General features: G+C 35.4%; 2 protein-coding genes and 1 pseudogene across 3 annotated transcripts; 2 read left to right on the top strand and 1 right to left on the bottom strand.

Annotated features, from left to right (window-relative positions):
* LOC109724048 lies at window positions 196-5,144 on the top strand (annotated as a pseudogene).
* On the top strand, window positions 11,535-13,876 carry LOC109706897 (chorismate mutase 2-like; the record flags this gene model as incomplete). The annotated part of the gene is made up of 5 exons (XM_020227915.1): window positions 11,535-11,823; window positions 12,483-12,568; window positions 13,020-13,163; window positions 13,262-13,354; window positions 13,438-13,876. Coding segments are annotated over 5 exons (864 nt in total), but the record flags the coding sequence as incomplete, so codon positions are not given.
* On the bottom strand, window positions 13,948-18,245 carry LOC109706822 (26S proteasome non-ATPase regulatory subunit 9). Of its 2 annotated transcripts, XM_020227829.1 has the most exons (5): window positions 18,006-18,243; window positions 17,810-17,870; window positions 16,630-16,737; window positions 14,717-15,023; window positions 13,948-14,314 (listed from the first exon to the last, which is right to left on the bottom strand). In XM_020227829.1, the coding sequence occupies exons 1-5, from the start codon at window positions 18,144-18,146 to the stop codon at window positions 14,293-14,295; spliced, it is 639 nt and encodes a 212-aa protein (XP_020083418.1). In that variant the 5' UTR covers window positions 18,147-18,243; the 3' UTR covers window positions 13,948-14,292. The 2 variants fall into 2 exon arrangements, with proteins under 2 accessions (XP_020083418.1, XP_020083419.1); XM_020227830.1 differs by lacking the exon at window positions 16,630-16,737 and having other exon boundaries at window positions 18,006-18,245.

Here is a 21,385-nt window from a genome sequence, read left to right as displayed (position 1 = left end):
ATAGTAGCTCTACTATATATATATATATATATATATATATATATATATATTCGAGCTTTTCGAGCCTAATTCGAACGAGCCGAGTAATACTCAAACTTGGCTTGAAATAAATTTCAAGCCTTTTTCTTTGTTCAAGCTCGGCTTATTTAATTTCGATTCGAGCTCGAGCGAGCCAAGTATCGAGTCGAACACGAGTCGAACGCGAGCCGGCTCGCTCATTTGCCAGCCCTCCTCTCCTCTCGCTTCTCCATTGCTCCTCCTCCTCCTCGATTCCCTTCATCGCTCAACAATGGACGAGGAACACCAATTCGAGTCGAAGGCCGACGCGGGCGCCTCGAAGACGTACCCTCAACAAGCGGGGGCGATCCGCAAGAACGGGTACATCGTCAAAGGGCCGACCCTGCAAGGTTCCCGTCCTCAAACCCTAGCCCCCAGTTTTTGATTCAGTTGATTTGAGCTCATGATTCGGTGTTGTTAGATGCCGAAAATTTGATGTTTTTGATTGGTTGCGTAATCACAATTTTGTGTGTAATGGATGAGATTTAAATCTTAGCTTGAGAAATTGGATGTTTTGTTGTTGATGTTGTTGTTAGAGTGGTGTAATAATCACGAGAAGTAGATCATAAAGATTACTCTTGAGATTGATAGTTCAAAATATGGCGGAGGCGGTTTTTGGTTTAAGCAAGCATATTATGAACTTTTACGGTGTTGCAATTTAATTTAGGCCTCATTTTTCTTTTCTGATTTTTAACTAATATTTTGAGGCAAAGTTATTGGGAATATGGAGAATCAAGTTAAAGATTTATCTTGGTTTCGTGCAAGAAGGACATCAAACTATGCTAGGTAAAAACGTACAGAACTTACCTAAACTATGAACTATTTTGAGTTTATCCAACCTTTCAAAATTTTGATTTTACCGGCCAATATTTTAATTTGTTTAATTTGAGTTAGTCAATGGTACTTTGATTTCAAAATTCAAATGCGTTGATTGTCTTTCCAAGTTTAGTAAAATCAAACAAATTGAAATGTTGGTAAAATCAAAATTTTGAAAGATTGGTAGTCAACTCAAAATGGCTCATAGGTCAAATAAGTTTTGTACATTTTTTTACCAGCTACGTAATAATCACTAGCAGTAGAACATGGTCATGCACTGACTTTTTAATAGCAAATCTTGAGGAGACTAGCTAGATGAAGGATAGACATTAATTTCTTAGTTGAAGTCTTTTGTTAGCATTGGCTGTGCTATATGGAATTGGCTGCGACTATGAGAAATTATTGTTGAAGAATCATTATGGAGATTGACTAATGGAAATCGGAAAGTTAGTAAAGTGAAGTGCTTTCAGAGTTCATGAGTTGTAGTACCCGTAGTAGACAAATTAGTATTTATATAGTACTAGTACTAGAGGCTATGTAACAGAAAGATCAAAATATGTTTTTCCATAGGGATGGCAATGAATTGGACATAAGAATAACTGCTAGTCGTGCTAGATTAATGCTGACAGGGCTTCTTTAGTCCAGTAAAATCAGGGTGACTTACATGAACTTGCTAGCTCATAGATTAGTAAGATAGACTAGATTTATTGACCTGATCACATTTATATGAAGATTGATCCTAGAATTTGATGTCCACATTAAGGGATTTTTATTATTTTACCTTAGCCACACACCAACTGAACATGATGTATATGAAGATAGAAATTAATTCCAACATTTCTATTTTCCCCTTACTGTTATTACCCTTCCATCACCATTAATGATTACGGCGTCGAAATTTTTGCGCAGGTCGGCTTGATGGATTTCACAGTGGCCAAATTTATATTACAAAATGACCTAACGGTATAATCTTACACAACAAAAATAGTTTTAACATTGACGTTAGAAATGCACTTGAATCTAATTTTCCATGAATAAGTCATTAATAGGTCAGCGGTATCATGGAGAATATGATCATGTGTTTGCAAAGTGCCAGAAAGCGAAAGCAATATTTATATATTGTAGGCAACACATGGGATTTTTGAAATTTCGGCTGCAATTATCATCTAGCTTAGTGGGAAGGTGTTTTTTGCTTCCTTATCTTAGATCCTCGGTTCCAAGCCTTATGCCTACTTGCACTCTTTTTCTTTTCTATCTTCTCATTATTCTTTAGTGTAGATGTGTATGAAAGCAGATTAGTGCACATGGTCCCTTTCTTTCCGCTTATAGTCACTAATCCATTCATCATACCATGGATTCCTAGCTGCAGTTTCACCTGATCCTAGCTCCTCAATGTACCAAATAGGATGATGTGTTTGGCATCATAGTTGAGGGCTCAAGTAAAATTAGTTGATCTTAATTCTTATTTTCCATAACAATAACTTTGAACTTACATGTTAATATACTTGCAGAAGACTGCCAACTTCCATTTGGTTTTTTAGTAAGCAACAAATTGAATTCAGTTAAAGCAAGTCAGAATCCAGGGGGATACTCTTGTTACACATTACCTAGGGAAGATGTAACATATGTTATTTGTTTACTTTGTGGAGCGCCACTATGAGATGACGTGTAATTCAGCAGAGTTTTCTTTGCTTTTTCTGATTTCATTGTTATGGTAGTTTTGTTCTGTAAGCTTTGTGTCCATATATAACTTATGGAAAATGCTATGCTTACTGTTGAAATGCAATTTCTGAAGATGAATATGTTGTCCTAAAAATATTAATGACTCTGGTGAATATTGTTGTTATTTATATTTTTTTAAGATTGAACTTGCCTTCAATTTAATTTGCCTTTTTGGACTCATAGGTTTTTGATATCTCAACATCTAAAACTGGCAAGCACGGTCATGCCAAGTGCCACTTTGTTGGGATTGATATCTTCAACTCCGAGAAGCTTGATGATATTGTGCCTTCATCCCATAACTCTGATGTATCCTCTTTTTAATTTTAACTTTCTTAGAGACACAGTATCCGACAACCTAATGTGGTGTTTGACAATTGTGTTTAATTTTTCAGGTCCGTCGTGTCACTCGCACGGACTATCAACTTATTGATATATCTGAAGATGGCTTTGTATGTCTTTTTGTAATCTCTCTTGCTGTAGTTAAGTATGCAACGCTGATTTCCAAGTAGTTTTACATTTTGGTTCTTTTTGACTGTTAGGTTTTTTTTCCTTTTTTTTGCCCCATCATTATTTTTCCAATAATAAGACTTGAGTGAACTAAACCCTGCTTGTAAATTAACTTACCTGAGATGTTGTCCTGTAGGTGAGTCTTCTGTCTGAGAATGGGAACACAAAGGATGACCTGAGGCTCCCCACTGATGAGACTCTGCTTTCGCAGGTTACTTAACCTTCCATATTATATTGATTGATGTGACTTAAGCCAACACTTCCTGTCAGGTCGTCAGATAATGGTGTTTTTACTATTAAAATGAAGCAATTTAGAATAAAATAGTCAGCTCTTGATTTGATTACTTTGGGGTATTTAGATTTTGATCTACAAGATGTTTTCTGATTAGTTTTTGCTGTTATTATATTTAATCTGCAAGATTTTTATAGCCTTTTGTCTCGTCAGTTTACATTGATGATATTTTTTTTGCACCATCAACATTGTCCATTAGTGAATATTTCCCAGGATCATTTTTCTATTTAAGAGAAAATATTTTACATACAACAAGTAATGAGGCTTACATCTTTTGCGTCAAAGTATTTGCAAGTATAATTGTATAGACAATTATACTGACATGGTATTCTCTTTTGTTAAAGAAATTCATGAGGATTAAGTAGGATACATTTTTGAGACTGATTTATTCTGCAAAATTTACATGTCGTTTTGTACTGTACGTTTTGTTGCCAATGGAGGCATAAGAGTAAGGTCATTGTAAGCTTCAAATCTCTTCATTATGTTGTTTTTAGAGAGCATATGAATGTGAATCATGAAGTGTGTGTAGTCCTGCGCATTAAATGCCATTTCTGGTAAAAACTTTCGAAGAATTTTCCGAGTATCTTCTAGTAACTAACCCTGTAGTTTAGAACTCCTCAAAGCGTTGTTGTGAATTCATCAACGAGTATCATTCACTAAAAAGGCATTATATGTGAATAATCAGTGACCACCAAAAAATCATGGAGTGAGGCTCATGAGGATTCTTTATGAGTCAACTTGATACGTATGTTTCTTGTTTGTAAATTTTCTTTTTGAACAATCTCCATTACTATGATAAAATGTGATTACTGTTTTCTATGTGCTTTAAAGAGGTTGGGGTTGACTAGGTTTGCTGTTTGAATGAGTAGGCTTTTATTGGTGCTGTACTTAACGAACAGATAATTTATTGTTTTATACTTTAAATTCCTTCTGGAGCGAAACCTACCAGGACAATATATCGGACCTTCTACCTTTTCGATAATGTCTAATATTTCTTGATATATGATTGCTATGTCTAAAGATGAAAACATTGGCAAAGCCATTTATGCTGAGCTTTTTGTGATGTGTTATTATCATTGTGTCATCTTCCTGTAGCTGTATTGACTGACTCCTCCCGTGCATCTGTTTGTATCACTTTCCGGTGAAGTTCATATCGAAATAGATTTTCAGACGAATTAAAGTTTAGGTAAAAGTTGCTTCTCTTTCAAACTGAAGTTCTCTCAATTCTATTGTTTGTTTAACAGAGAGTGAATGGTGTAAAAGTTAGAGATGTGAGAAATGAATTAATATTATATATATTTATTCCCTCAATTTTCGACCGAAGGTGAAGTCGTGGTAAACCAAATAATGGAAGTGGGCATTTACATTTCAAAATTATTGCACTCTCTATTTTTAGTGAAACAAGTGCACCCTGTGTGTCTGTTTTTTTTTTTTTTTTTTTTTTTTCCCCCTTGCTTTATGCTTATGATAATATAACTGCTTTAGCAGGTTGAAAACCCTTTTTTTTTAATTATTATTGCCTGGTTAGTGGATAAAAGGGTCCTTAAGCTAAAATTGAGGTTATGATTTTCCTTTTGGTGGAGTCTCATGTAAGGACTAGTTTGTCTTTGCCGGAGTAGAATTGTTTTATGTTTCAATTAATATTCAGTTCTTTTTGCTGTAACTAGAAGAAGAAGCTTTTTAAGTCGACTTTTCACCTGTAACTGATCTAGAATTGTTTTATATATCGATTAATATCCTGTTCTTTTTGCTGTAACTAGAAGCAGAAGCTTTTTAAGTCGAGTTTTCGTCTGTAGCTGATCTTGAATCGTTTTATGTTTCGATTAATATCCAGTTCTTTTTGCTGTAACTAGAAGCAGAAGCTTTTTAAGTCGAGTTTTCGCCTGTAGCTGATCTAGAATTGTTTTATGTTTCGATTAATATCCAGTTCTTTTTGCTGTAACTAGAAGCAGAACCTTTTTAAGTCGAGTTTTCGCCTGTAGCTGATCTAGAATTGTTTTATGTTTTGATTAATATCCAGTTTTTTTTGCTGTAGCTAGAAGCAGAAGCTTTTGAAGTCGAGTTTTCGCCCGTCAGCCGACCTCTTGACCATTTCTGTTCCCATTAAGAGTGCTGTTCTCTGACCATTCCACAAGCCAAGATTTGCTGCTGGAAGAAGCTCAGAATTTGGGGCTTTTGCGAAAAAGAGGCGTAGAAATTGCGGCTTCTGTATTAAAAGTAAGTGTGGCTTTCGAAGATTCGAATCTCTATTTTGAATTCGAGAAGTCAAAAATTTTGCTTCTTTTTGGGGATAAGCAAGGAATAGTTATTTTGTCGTGAATGAATTCCGAGTCCGCGTAATACTAAATTCGATAGGGAAAAAAAAATGTACAAAGACCCTTTGAACCTTAACACTTTTGTTAATAGACAACTTAGCTTCTAATCTTAGCAATTAATTTTTTTAAAACTTTATCAAATAATCAACAGGCTCATTTCCTTAATTAAAGGTACTAACACCGCCGTTTTGGTCGCATATTTTAATATAATTTTATAAAGCTTTTTTTTAAAAAAAAAATTATTTTTTCGATTCAAATGCCTACAAAAGTAATAAAAAAATTAAGAAAAATTCACCTTATTCTTCAATTTTCATGCGTAATTATTATTATAGTTAGAAGAATATATATATAGAGTATGTCTACTATGCTGTTAAGAGCACAGTCATTGTTGTGCTCCTAATAGTATAATAACCCTACTATATATATATATATATAGAGAGAGAGAGGGAGAGAGTTGAGCTGGAATACTATTAATAGTATTTGGAATCTTTTACTATTGATTTTTAGCCGTTCAATCTACACTTTCATTAATTTCATATTATAGATTATATTATTCAACTAACCACCCATTCAATTCTAGAATGAATGCTACTAAACCCTAGCTAGGAGACCATTATAATCCTAATCTTACAATTTTTCATTCAAGAGTTAAAAATTCGATAGTAAAAACTGCCAAATACTATTAATAGTATTCCAGCCCAATTATATATATATATATATATATCACGACTATATACCACACATATATACATATATACATCACATATATATACATATATACACACACACATACAATATATATATATATTCATATATACACATGTAAGCTATACACAGTATTTTTAAACGATTTTACAAGCCCGCGTGAAAGATATGCAAGCAAAACGATTGTATAATTATAGCTTCTCTAAGTTCACTTCACGGCATAGGCATATTAAGCTATTTGATAAAGTTTAGAGAACCCAATTACCAAAATTAGAAGTTCAGAAATCTATTTGCAAAAGTTTGGATGGTCTTTGTATAAACATCCCTTAACATTATTTCCGACGATAAATGAGTTTAGGTCTCTCTAATCTCCTATCTGTTTATTTTATGTAGTAATTTACTAGACCAATTATAATTTAAGAAATTTTAGCTTTGAGGTTGTATCTGTTTTTAGCATTTTCATGTAATAATAATACCTGATTATTTGAGGCTAATTTATTTCATTAATATGGTCAAAGCTTAGAGAGATAAGGAAGGTATATTTTGTCAAATGTAGGACTTATTTAACTCTCCCCAAAATAAGATTGTTATTTCAAGCTAGTAATACTCCAAAATTTTTTTTATTGAAACAACTGTCTCTTTTAATTACTTCTCAATTCTCAATTATTATCTAGAATAATAATTTGACATGCCTTTCTCCATTGTTACTGTGCTACTTTAATCATTACATTAATGCATTGTTTATGTTAAAAAAATAAGAGTCCCATATAGAATACAAAATTAAACCGTGATCTATTAAACTCTATACGAAAGGAGAAATCAAATAGTGTTCCGTCGTTAAGCCACGTCGTTTTTTTGTAATATACGTTTATGTGGGTGTATTAATTTTTTCTCATTCTCTCTCTTTCTCTCTTCCACACGGGCTCTCTCTCTTTCACATGTGCTCTATGTACTTGCATATCTCTTTCTCACAGAGGAGAATGCATTTATCTCTTTTACGTCTCTATCTCGTCCATTAAAACTTTCATCTCTCCCTCTCTGTTCCCTCTTTCTCTATAATTTTTTCTAACCTAACATACACACACAAAGGAGCTCAGAAAAAAAAAAAAAAAAAAAAAAAAAAAAAAGTGAAACAGTAGTTCTGTCGTTAAGCCACATTGCTTTTTTATAAATTGTAATATGAGTTCATATGGATGTATTAATTTTTTCTCACTCACTCTTTCTCTCTCTTTCACATGGGTTTTCTTTCTTTTACATGGGCTCTATATACTTGCATCTTTCTCTCACAGAGGGGGATGTATTTACCTCTTTTTCATCTCTCTCTCCTATTAAAACTTTCATCTCTCCATCTCTATAATTTTATCTAGAGATAATTACCTATATATCTCATTTATACCTACTTTTTTTTTTCTTTCCAATATACCCGTCATATATTCCTCCGTTATTCTAAAATATCCCTACAGTTATCCCCCGTTAAGTTAACTTAAATTAAACGTGAGTTAAATATCTACCAGAGTTAAAAAAAAATCAAAATGTTTCTTTTGCCCTTAACTTAAGGCCAAACAAGAAATTTTGGTAATGGTAGAAGAGTATATTCGAAAAGACCAAAAATTAAAATACTTTTTGTGCCCCTAACTTAAGGACAAATAAGAAAAGTTGGTAATGGTAGAAGAGTATATTGGAAAGGACAAAATAGTAATTTTATAGAGATAACAGCTATTGCTAACAGTTCATTAACAGAATTTAACTCTAGGGATATATTGAAAATAGGTTGGAACGTAAAAAGAATATTTTCAATATTAGTCTTCTAAGAGGGGTAAATTAGAAAGTCAGAAAGTTTTTAGGAGTATATAAGCAATTATCCGTTTTTTTCTAACCCAACACACACACACAAAGGAGCTCAGAAAAAAAAAATCACAAAGAGAGAAAAGCAGGAAAAGGATGGTAAAGAGAGAGAGGGAATTAGTTGGCTCCCTATTTTTTTTCCTTTTTATTAAAATTATTCTAAGATGTTTTAGCATTTAATGCTTGCTTAAATTTTAGTTTTTTTAATGAAATTTTTTTCTACACTTGTTTGGATTTGGTGCAGAAAAAGAGTTTATCGGAAAACGGCGTTCCGTCACTCTATACTAAGGAGAAGCCAAACGGCGTTCCGTCGGTAAGCCACGTCACTTTTTTTAATATGAGTTCATGTAAATATATTAATTTTTTCTCACTCTCTCTCTCTCTCTCTCTCCCCCCTCTCTCTCTCTCTCTCTCACGAGCTCTCTCTTCCTTTCACATGGACTCTATGTACTTGAATCTCTCTCCCTCACAGAAGGAGGTGTATTTACCTCTTTTACATCTTTCCCTCTCTCTTTCCTCTCTTTATAATTTTTTCTAACCAAACACACACACAAAGGAGCTTGGGAAAAAAAATCACAAAGAGAGAGACACAGTAAAAGAATTGTCAAGAGAGAGGGAGAATTGGTTTGCTCCCTTTTTTTTTTCCCCTTTTATTAAAATTATTTTAAGATGTTTTAGTATTTAAGGCCCGCTTAAATTTTAATTTTTTTGAATGAAATTTTTTTCTACATTTGCTTTGATTTGGTGAAGAAAAAAAACTTATTCGAAATCGGCGTTCCGTCGTTAAGCTACGGTGCCTTTTTTTAAATCTAAAGTTTTAGTTCTTGTAGATATTTTATTTTTTTCTCACTTTCTCTCTCTTTCACATGGGCTCTCTGTACTTACATCTCTGCCTCTCAGAGGGGATGTATTTATCTTTTTTACATCCCTCTCTATTAAGACTTTCATCTCTCTCTTTCTCTTCCCTCTCTCTCTCTCTCTACAATTTTTTGTAAACTCATCTATGGAGTTTAGTGGTGGTGGTTGAGGCCCAACATACACACACACAGGAGCTGAAATAAAAACACAAAGAGAGAGCATTAGTAAAAGAGTGGTCTGGAGGAAAAATTCTAGAATGCAACGGGTGTATTAGTGACGTGGCGTAACAAACCAATCAAATTAATCCTTTTAAGAATATATGTCCCATCATGATTGTAAAAAAGCATTTTTATTGTACTTTTGTTTAAAAAAGAAGGAATGTGATTGGCTTGTTATTGATGACGTGGTGCAAGTGTGACAGTGTAGAATTCCTCGGTCTGGAGAGGGAGAGAATTGGTTTGCTCCTTTTTTAAAAATTATTTTAAGTTGTTTTGTATTTAGGGCATGCTTAAATGTTATTTCTTTTTGACAAAATTTTCTTCTAAATTTGTTTTGATTTGGTAAAGAAAAAGAGTTTATCGGAATCCTGAACAACGGCGAACTCATCGGCAGCGGCAGCATTGGGCACAAAGGGAACGACTTAGTGGTGGCGTGATTTTTTTTTTTTTACCTTTTCTTCAGGTTATACTGCTACCTTTTTTTCTTTTTTTTTTCTTTTCTTGGTGGCAGAGTTTGTCTTAAATGGTTTCTTTATATATCTTTGTAAATCAATTTTGATGTAGGCTTTCTTCTTAGATATTGAAATTTGATTTGGGTTTATTGGCCTTTTTTGCTTTTAGTTGGAAGACCTCTTGACAAAGTAAAGCGGAAAGGAAATAGTATTATTATGTATCCTAGAGTAAATTAAGTTGGCTTATTTTGTTTGAACTTTATTGCCTTCCTTTATTTCCTTTGATTTTTTTACAAATTGTTAGTTGTTATCACTCTTGGGTTTTAAATTCTTTTAATCTTTTGGCACAATTGAGGTCTCAAAGTTTTTTTTTCACTTTTTTCTCCCTGTAGGAGGTGAAGAGGCAGTTTATATACTTAAGAAAATTAATTAGAAGTGTAGTCAATTTAATTTGTGCAGTGAATTGTAAAGTAATCTCATCTTAAAAAATTTTGGACCGACACAATCCGTATGAAAATTGGATGCCATTTTTTCTATAGCCATGATGTATTTGAATTCGAAGATAAACTTAAACTTCAAGAATCAACATTATACACGTCGAGAACTACTAACTTGACCTGATAAAAAAAAGTATCATTATGTTTCTATGCTGTCATTGCACTCGGACTCAATGATAAACTCAAATTAGCTTCTGGAGTCATTAGCTCCTGCCGCGAAACGCAGAACATTACACTAGTATATCATGTAAATGGTACCAGCTGCTAGTAACTTAAGCTTTTTAGATTAGTTCGTGCTCTTTTACCAACATGTGCAATTATTTTTTAGTATCGTATAGAGCCATATATTGAAAAAAAAAAAAATCCAGAATATTTAATTGTAACCAAAGATTTATGAGTATCATATGGAGCCATATATTGAAAATTATTTTTTTTTCAGAATATTTAATTCTAACCAAAGATTTACAAGGATTTGACATATTTGGTCAATGAAATGTGGCCTCTTATTGGTTTTTTTTTTTTTACTTTTTTTTTCCTTTTTCAACTACCTAAATTCAACCTGTTCACATGAAGTTGACTTTTCCCATCAGGTTGACTTTGACCACCAAAAAACTCAAGCTAAATTGAGCCCTTTTTACGCATGTGCTCATTCCCTCCTTTGTAGCCTTTAACAACGGTGTTGATGATACTCCAATGTCAAATAATTTGACAAAAATTTAATGAATCTGATAAATGCGTTAATATCACTTTTCAGAATGAAATGTATATACAGTCTCAATACTATCTTAATACTTTGATCGTATCTGGTGCTTTTTATTAAAGTAATTTATTATTGACCTCTAAATATGTTTCAACCTTTAGAATTAAAAAATGATCTTAATTTTTGCGCCATTCTAAAATTGCTCTTAATTTCTCGGCGGGACAACATCAAAATATATATAGAGAGAGAGAGAAGAAAATTGATAGAATTAAAGTAATATTTATTATTGTCAAAGTTGATATCTTGCATCTAATTATATTTTGAATATTTTTGCAACGGTGACAGTAGATAATATTCTGACAATATGATCAGCTCTCGTTGAGAAAAGACAATCAGCCGGCAATCCATTCCCTTTATTAACAGAAAGCTGACTTTTTCAAACCTTTTAACCAAACACTTGAAATATAAAGCCGGCAACGACTTCTCCCTCCCCACCGACTTCTTCTTCTTCTTCTTCTTCTTCTTCTTCTTCTCTGCAATGGCTGCTGCTGCTGCTTCTTCTTCTTCTACTATTGCTATTCTTATTCATCTACTCTTCTGCTTCAATGCTCTTTTGCTTCAATGTTCTCTCTCAAGGGGGATAACTTTGGAATCCGTGCGCGATTTTCTCACTAGAGAGGAGGATACCATTGTGTTTAGCCTCATTGAGAGGGCTAAATACCCATACAATTCTCCATTGTACAACCCCTCCTCTTGTTTGAAGGTGGACAAATGGTTTGGCAATAGTTGCTCTTTGGTTGAGCTCTTTGTGAGGGACAGTGAGAGGGTCCAAGCCAAGAAAACCTTTTCTCTCTTTTTTTAAAAATAAAACAAATTATATATATATATATATATATATATATATATATATATATATGATATATGACGCAGATTGCGTTTAGGACCTGTCTGGCTCCGCTTTTGTTTCTGTTGTCGATCCCAACAATATATATAATGGTATTTGGCAGAGAACCATAGCACTTCTGCCGAGTTGTTGAGCTGAATAGACTCGGTGAATCGGCATACGTCGTTGGATTAGAGAGCTCCCGCGTGATGTGGGGGGGCTTCCGATCTAGTGAAAACTTTCAAAGCTTTTACTGTAGTATAGTAGATACGAGATTTTGGGTCTTAAAACTAAAAGTTGGTTTTCTTTTTTTCTTTATTTTGCTGATAAAAAAAAATCTTTTAATATAGTGCTTCTTATAATAACACTACTCAAATAATACTTTATTGAACAACACTATACTACAGAAAGACCAAACAAGCACTTAATCTCGTTCAAAGAACTCTACTTCTTTAATAAATGGAGGATCAATAGAAAAGAAACAAAATAATTTTTGTGTTTAAGGCCACAATTTGAGATGTTCAAGCAAAAATTTCATGCATTATGATTTTTTTATCTTTCATATAAATAAATAAATATATCCCCTTTTAAGAGTTGTTATAGACATTGTGCAGTTTGGAAGTTATCAAAATCCAGAAGAGGTTCCCTTCTTCCCTGAAGATTTGACATGGCCAGTAGTCCCTCCATACAACTTTTCGAAGGTAATCTTCTTTTTCCCACTCCCGTCTTACGGTTTCAAAATACATTTCATACAAAGAAAAACTTGTTTGGCCCTGCTTCTGATTGACACGAAAAAGTTTGAAAGCAAAATATGATGATCTTTTGATTCACGCAAAAGCAAATGTACCTTGAAACAACGGATTAATGCTTTGGAGAGAATCCCTTCTAAGATAAGTACTGCAAACAAAGCGCTTCAAACACTAAACAGAATGGTTCATAAACTTATGTAATATCTTGCAATTCCTAGGCTTCTTTAATGCATGGTTTTTAAGCTGTAATGGGTGTTAGATTATGGACAATGTTTAAGCGAAAGATTAGGGACCGAATTATGATTCGTCGAGAGTTTGGAGACTACATTTTGTGTTCTACAATTTCTTTACACACTTTGGTGGCAAAACTGCTTGAATGAATGAAAGCTCTTCCAATTGCCAGGTTTTATACCCAGCAGCTGCATCTGTCAATGTAAGTGATACCATTTGGAGTGTGTACTTCAAAGAGCTGCTTCCGCAGTTCACTGTCGAAGGCGTCGACGGAAACTTTGCGTCGACAGCCGCATCTGATCTCGCGTGTTTGCAGGTAATCACATTCGCATCGTAGCTAATTGAAAAACAATTCTAAACTTCTTTTTTCGGCGTAGTTTATCATTTTTAAATATATATATATATATATTTTAGGCTCTTTCGAGGAGGATCCACTATGGGAGGTTTGTAGCAGAAGTGAAGTTCAGGGATTCCCCTCAGGATTACATTCCTGCTATTCGCGCGAAGGTCGTCGAAAACTTTGTTACTTCTCTTCTTAATAATCCATTTAGCTGGATATAATGAATTTCTTTATTCCTTTTCTTTTACAGGACAGGGATGCTTTGATGAAACTGGTAACATCTGAAAGCCAAGAAGAAATTGTGAAGAAAAGAGTGGAGGAAAAAGCGGCGGTGTTCGGACAAGATGTAACGCTGGACCGACCAGCTGATACCGGCGACAGCAATAGCAGCCGAGCCGCTTATAAGGTCGATCCGTCGGTCGTTTATCGACTCTACGGAGATTGGGTTATTCCTCTAACCAAGATCGTCGAAATCGAATACCTTCTCCGCCGTCTCGATTGATGCTTCATTGTTGCTTCTCATTGATTGATTCATCGGGTCGACGCACGATCGAAAAGATTACAAAATTTGCATGAAAAACAGAAAAATATTAATCGCACAATTGTTCTGCGTAAAATCAGCAGAAGTATGTAAATCTAATCAATTTTGCTTTCCCTCCACAGAAATAAAACACCCCAAATTGCTTATCTATTATTGCCAAGGAAATGTTTATTCGCGCATTTTCCGTTATGCGATTCACTGTAGTTGATTCAAATAAAATGGCAACTCAAAAACAAAACCTCATTAAACACATATTTGACCATAAGACACTTTGGATACCCATCTTTCACAGCACAAGAACACCTTGGTGAAAACGAAGTACTCCATTTATAACAACTTACTGAGAGGAATGTTTCGATGCCGAGTAAAACAAAGCAGATGTGCGGCAGAAAAAAGTTCAGTTGATCACTATTACAAGCTGAGAAAATTTGCAAAACAAAACGACGCTATGAGAAGGCAACAAGCAAGCATGCGCATCCACATGCATTGCCCATAAATTCGACTTTCGGAAGTGCTATTAACTTTAAGAACTTCCTCATCATTGTGTTATCACTAATTGTCTTGTCATAAGATCCGAAAATGGCATCTGCACGAAGTTAAAAAGAGAAAGTGTTAGTATGCCAAATTCAAGCTTCATGTGATCAGGTTCAACCACAACAGAAATTTCATGCACATAAACAATGCAAGATTATGAAGATATAGTATGCCTGCAAATGTATGATCCTCTCATAAATTCCAAAATTGGAACATAGAAGCGCTAAGTCCGACTTCGATTCATGTGCAAAGAGGTTTAGTTTTTATTAATTATAAATATGCGTAGTTTCTGAACAGAGATACTGCAGCAACAAACAGGTGTCACATTATGAAATCTTTATATCGATCAATTATCTTAATCATTACTAAAACTGTCTAAAGTTCTCTAGTTTTTTAAAAAAAAATAAAAATGTAAGTTGGGGGAGATGAACAAAAAGAAGAAATCAAAGCATACCCCAAAAGTCCACGGCCGCGCCATTGTCTGGGAATCACATTCAGATTCATAACAGAACCATGCCGTATGATGATTAGAGGCACGGTACGGCCCTGGTTGGACTGTGCTTCTGAAACAAGCTTCGCTTGCAGTCCATCGCCAATTTCCACGCTCCCAAACTTTACAATCTCATCTCCGAGCTGTAAACCGTCTTCTGCTGCCGGTGAATCATCGACAATTTCATCAATTATAGCGAAAGGTATCCTGACAATTGGATCCTCCTCCACGGGAGAATATTGAGACGAAACGCCATGAGAAGCTGATGCACCTGCAGAAAAACGCAAATTTGGTTTTAATTTGTTAGCCTCACCTCATACTTATCCTCTTCTTTTTCCCCAATTTTTCAGATCAGTAGTTGGAAAATAAAAATTTTGCTAAAATTTTTACACCTACTTTGACACAATAAGGAGATGATTGAATCTAAATTACAGGACATTATTGATTGGGGTCATCTAGAGGTGTCCACAGTTTGGGTCCAAACTGAAAACCAAACCGAACCAAACCCAAAAAGCCTATTTCGCTCAGGTAAATTGGTTTTCGGTTCGGTCCGGTTGTGATTTTTGTGAATTCGGTTTTCAGTATTAGTTCAGCTTAGACTTCTAAACAAACAAAACCAAACCGAAAACCGAATAGTTATATATAAATATGTATATATATATTTAGGTAAGTATCAAATAATAATTTGATGTCAGTGCCAATAATTTAAGTGCCGTGGCACAAGGTCGTGCCGGAAACTTGCCAGTATGATACGAGTATTGCAATAGAAGATTTAAAAATCCTACTTCATTTGCACCAATGATTTAAGTGCTGTGGCACAAGGTCGTGCCGGAAATTTGCCGGCACGGTATGACACGGTGCGTACCGAGCCGTGCCGATGCCTGCCAATCAAAAAAATTTTTGTGTGCCGACACATAATAGCATGAAATATTTATTTTCTTTAGCAACAAAATATTCTAATTATTTATTATGTCTTTTTATCACATCTTTTGAACTTTATTGATAAAATTACTTACTAATTTAAAGAATAAAGGGTTTTGAGCTGTGCCATCGGTACAGGGTCTGTATCGTGCCGGTATCTTGTTGGCACGGTATGACACGGCGAATACGGCCCGTGCCGACAGGCACTTAAAACCTTGGTCAGTGTTGGTGTATCTATTTTTTATCTTTTTTATACTTTTTTTTATTTCGTAACGTCTGTAAATTGATCCATATAGTGTTGAAAACTTGACAATATTCTTTTCTCTCTTTATGAAAGATAAAACCGAATATTGGAACCGAACCAAACCGAATAGCTCAGTTCGGTTTTCGTTCGGTTAAGAAGCTTGATCGATTTGGTTGTACAAAATATGGGCAAACCACGAACCGAACCAAACCGAACCGAACCGAACCGACTACACAGCAGAAACCACTGAATTGCTGACACCAGACCAAAGAGGGCTTTTTCAATTGCAGGGCCTTGGTGATAGGGCTGGCCTGACCCTGTGGACACGAATTGCCTTATCTACTACTTATTAGCTCGTAAAATGTATAACAGTTATTATTTGAAGAATCTCGTTACACGTCAAATACTACTCGCAGGTAAAAACAATGCAAGGCTTGATTGCCATCATGATTAAAGAACAAAGACGTAGAATCGTAGATGCATAAATTGGGTGGGTCATCATAAGATATTTTCGTAGCCCTACGTAGATGCCGAAAGACGAATGGATATATTCAGGTTAAGGAAATTTGACGAAATTGAGCATATTTACAATAAAAACAGCATTTGATCAGATCATTACGAGCAATTACTACCAACGGTATCAACTAAGCATACTAAATGAAGTAAAGCATATATAAAAAATGAAGTGTTCTGCAATTTTTGATTAGCGTACCTGCATCTCCAGGAATCGCTGGTTCGTTTTTACCTAATCTTAACGAGTGCAAAACTTGCAAATTTTTATCAATTTTGTCAGTGATATCCTTGTGATCGTTGCGCAACTCTGCAACAAAAAGATACCCCCCCCACCCCCACCCAACCAAAAAAAAAAAGAAAGAAAAAAAATGTTAGCTCATAAACTCCCAAAAACCATTGCAGCATACATGAAACACACACGGAACTAAAATTATCGTTGCTTTAAAAGCGAAAAACGAGTAAACTATTGATCTTGATAGGCCCATAGCAAGGATCACCACTCACCGAGAGTGCTTCAATTTATAGTTTAATTCCCCGAGTTAGACCAAAAAACTCCCAGTGTGAGCCGCATTATACAAACGCAAGCAGTTCGACGTTTTAGATACCCCAGAGCCCTTGTTTGGGTGCGCGAACATACTATTCGGCATATCTCTTTGATTTGCTCAAGAAACTTGTAGAATTTGGTAAATGAGCGAGCGCGATCAAATGTCAACACGGTGTACCACACCATGTTCAGCCCTAAAAGTCTTTTTTTCCATTTTCGAGGAGCCCCACAAATTGAAATCACTTACACTTCCAATTACAATATAAAATTCTTGTACCGAACAAGTTATCACTGGATAACTTATTCTGAAAAGACTCGAAACTGCTCCAATCTATATCTATACCTATATATTAATCTCCATGGCTAAATCTTACATATACCCAGTTTTTCTCTTCTTTTTTTTTTCCTCATTTGATTATTATGTTATGGAAATAATTTTAATCATCTATTTGCATGATATGCGACTTCTCTTGAACAATGTTGAATAGTTTAGTTGAAACAATTAAATTCTTTTTTATTATAGTTTTATTTTTTAAAAGTATTTGTCTATAATGTAGACTATATTTACTATTTTTGTACTAATCTGATATTTTATTCTTGAACAGTATCTGCCCGTCGTAACGCGCGGGTCACTACACTAGTGCTACATAAATTGCGTCAAAGCGGCTGGATAAAGACAACCTAGTGTAAGCATTCAAATGTGTTTTTCTTAGATCGGCCAATTTAACTACACTCTTTTTCCATGAGAAAGTAAGCAAACAATTAATAACCCAAAAAAATAAGGGGGAAAAAAAACTCAAATTAGGGTTTTGGATTAGGGTTTTGAACGGCGAACCAGCGAGGCGGTGGCGCTGCGCCCGGACGGTAGGGATGTCGATATCGGGCCTCGGAAATCCCTAATAAAAGAAAAAAAAACAAAAACAAAAACAAAAACAAAAACAAAATCGTAAGTAAATGAGAAGAAAAAAGGAGTTTTTTTTTAAAAAATTTTTTTGGGGTTTTGGGTTAATGGAGATAATATATATATATGCCTGGGAGTCTAGAAGGTTCCCGGAGATGCCGGGGCCGCCGGGGCGGGAGAGGGCGTCGATGATGGCGTTCATGTCGGCCTCCATCGCCGCCCTCCTCTCCATCAGACTCAGCGTCTCCGCCTTCACATTCGCCCCCACCATTTCTTTCTCTTTTTTTTCCTCCTTTTTTTCTTTTTTTGAAGAATTTCTCTTTCTTCGAGAGAGAGAGAGAGCGAGAGAGAGAGGTCTACTCTGCTCTCCCTACCCAACCAAGTATGCCGTCATATACAGCCACTTAACACGGCACACCGGCTTTTTTTTTTATAAAATGACTCTTCAAAAATTTAATTTTGGCAAAATAATTCTATTAAAATTTTATTTATAAAACTAATCCTTCTTTCGTCACATGGGCGCCACGTCAGAGATTCCTAAAAAAAACGGTGAATCGTTCATCGTCTTTGTTTTTTTTTTTTCATAATTTTTCTTCTTTCGAGGCCCTAACTGCCTCACCCCTGTAGCCTAATTCATATCTTCAATGAATGAAGCAGGTGGGTGAGGCCCTGACTACCTCACCCCTGTAGCCTAATTCATAGCTTCAATGAATGAAGCAGGTGAATCGTTCATCGTCTTTGTTATATTTGTTGTGAAGGCGGTGAATGGTTCACCGCCTTCATAAAGCGGTAAATCATTCACCGTTTTTAGTATAAATCCCTATTCTGATACGCAAATCTTTTCAAGTCCAGAATATGGTGTCATTGATAAGACAGTGAATCGTTTCCCGTCTTCTCGAGGGCACAGAAACGGCAGACTTGAAAGGGCGGAAAGGGGAAAAGGGCGGAAAGAAGGATTTTGCACTAAAGGCGATGAATGGTTCACCGCCTTCTGAAGGCAGTGAACCATTTACCCCTTTTATAACAAATATTACAAAGACGGTAAACGATTCACCGTCTTTATAAGAAATTCTAACGTGACGCTCACGTGGCGAAAGGAGGGTTAGTTTTACAAATAAAATTTTGGCAGGTCATTTTGCCAATTTTGAATTTCTGGAGGATCATTTTATAAGAAAGCCCTTTGAGCACACCGTTGATAGTGCTTTGAGATCTTAAAATATTAGTCCGACTGCTATGCTATCATGAAGTATTTACTACTATCAAATTTTCTATATTTAAATCTATTCCTGTAATTATTTTCACTCATTAAATTATACTATTCAACAAACTATCCACTCAACTTCAATAAGCCGTTATTATTCTAACTGCGTATTCGGTTTTTGCATTTAGTCTCCTCTTAAATTTATTTTTCATAAATAGTCCAACGAAATTTATAATTATAAAACTAGTCATATTCATGCCACACAAGTGCCATGTAAGCGCCACATCAGCGACTATGAAGGATTAAGTTGAACACGATAAATGATTCACCGTGTTTAAACAAGATGAACCATTCACCGTATTTGGACGGGCTGAACAGTAGCAAACCCGCAGTGCAAAAGAACTCAAACAGTCCTTGTGCATTTTAGCTTAATTCACCGTGTCTAAACACGGTGAATGGTTAATCATATTCAACTTATGCTAGCCAGCCGCTGATGTGGCACTTGCGTCGCGGGGATGGAGCCAGTTTTGCAATTATAAATTTTGTGAGATTATTTGTGAAAAAATTTTTATGAGAGGGCTAAATACCCAAAAAGTCCATTCTAATGTTCTACTATTTTATTCTTCTTACATTGAGAGTAAGCATAATTTAGTCAAGGGCAACTAAAACTTACAAACTCCATCGCTTGTGATTAGAGATGTCAAATGGGACAGACGGCCCGTGGGCCAGTATGGACTGGGTCGACTGTCGGCTGTCTGGATCGTACCCAGCTGGCCCGCAACTGCCGTAGCTTATGGGCTCATGCCCCGGCAGGGTCCGGCTTGGCCGTCATCGAAGCCGGTCCATGCCATGCCNTTTTTTTTTTTTTCCTTAATAGATTTTTTATTTTTTTAAATTTATTCTTCAAAAATTATTTTAATCTATTCTAATTTTAAATATTTTTTTAAAAGTCATCAAAACTTATTTATTTAAAAAAACTATATATTTTATAAAACCAATTGGAAAAATTTTTACAAAAATTAAAATATTTAAAAATAAAATTTATAGTAAAATGGACCAGCCTTTAGCCCAGCACGGCCCGACCTGCTTCGGAAAGTGGGTCGCCCTCGGCCACACTCCAAATAAAGATGGCCAAGGCGGGATTTGAGTCCAGGTCGGGCTGGGCCACTTTGTGTGGCCCGAATTGGCCCGAAAAATTTGGACCGCGCTAGCCCGGCATGACCCAGATTACACCCCTACCGGTGAAGAACTACTATGCCTTTGTTGCCGACAACCACTCCGACCACCGTCGAACCATCTCACTTCCCATCAGCAAACACACCACCACGCTGCACGCCTCCGGCGGCATGTGCAATCTTCTACCTCAAAAAGCGTGAAGAATCACACTGTGCCTATTGCTCACAACCACTCCAACTATCATCGGACCATCTAGATAGTTCCAATATGGAAGAATATACTTAACGTAGCCGATCATCGAATTGAATATCCTATAATCGAAAACAACTTACAAGCACGGAGGCCTCCGTACTTTCGAAAGCACAAGAAACATACTATATATATATATAGAGAGAGAGAGAGAGAGGGAGAGAGAGAGCAAGGCTACTGTGCAATTAGTAGCACAGCAGTCCTTGTGCTCCTAACTTTTTAACCACCTATCAAGTTTGATGGGTGGTTAGAATGAGAGAGGGATGAGATATTGAGAAAAAATTGAGTGTCTCAATTTCTCTTCTTCTTAAATTTCTCTCCAATATCTCATCCCTCGCTCATTCTAACCACCCATCAAACTTGTTGATGGGTGGTTAGAAAGTTAGAAGCACAAGAGTTGCTGTGCTCCTAATAGCACAGTAGCCCTACCCTATACATATATATATATATATAGAGTTTGACTGGTCTACTATCGGTAGTAAACTGCTCGATTTACTACCGATTTGTTTTTTATGATAGAGCTTCCAAATCGACGATCGGCATCGTTGAATATGATCTAGACCATTTAAATTATCTAAAAATCAAATTTCATGATTTTTTGGCATCACTAATTGAACGATCAAAGGGTCACAAAATCTATAATTTTAATGACCGATATGGTGCGTTTGCTCGTTTAACGGTATAGAAGAGTTCAAATCAACTAAATTTTTATTAAAACATTCTTTAAACTATTTAAAATAAGATCTAGACTCTAGATCTCAAATATAAAAATTGTATCATCATTTTTTGAAGGATATTCATTTTCAGTCATTCATTTTTCTGTTCACTTGATGGACAAGAGAACAATATCGAAAATGTGTGAAATTTGATTTCCAGATAGTTTA

The sequence above is a fragment of the Ananas comosus genome, linkage group 2, assembly GCF_001540865.1.
Source record: "Ananas comosus cultivar F153 linkage group 2, ASM154086v1, whole genome shotgun sequence".
NCBI classification, from domain to species: Eukaryota; Viridiplantae; Streptophyta; class Magnoliopsida; order Poales; family Bromeliaceae; genus Ananas; species Ananas comosus.
Note: the sequence above shows the minus strand (reverse complement) of the source record. Positions and strands in the feature narration are given on the sequence as shown.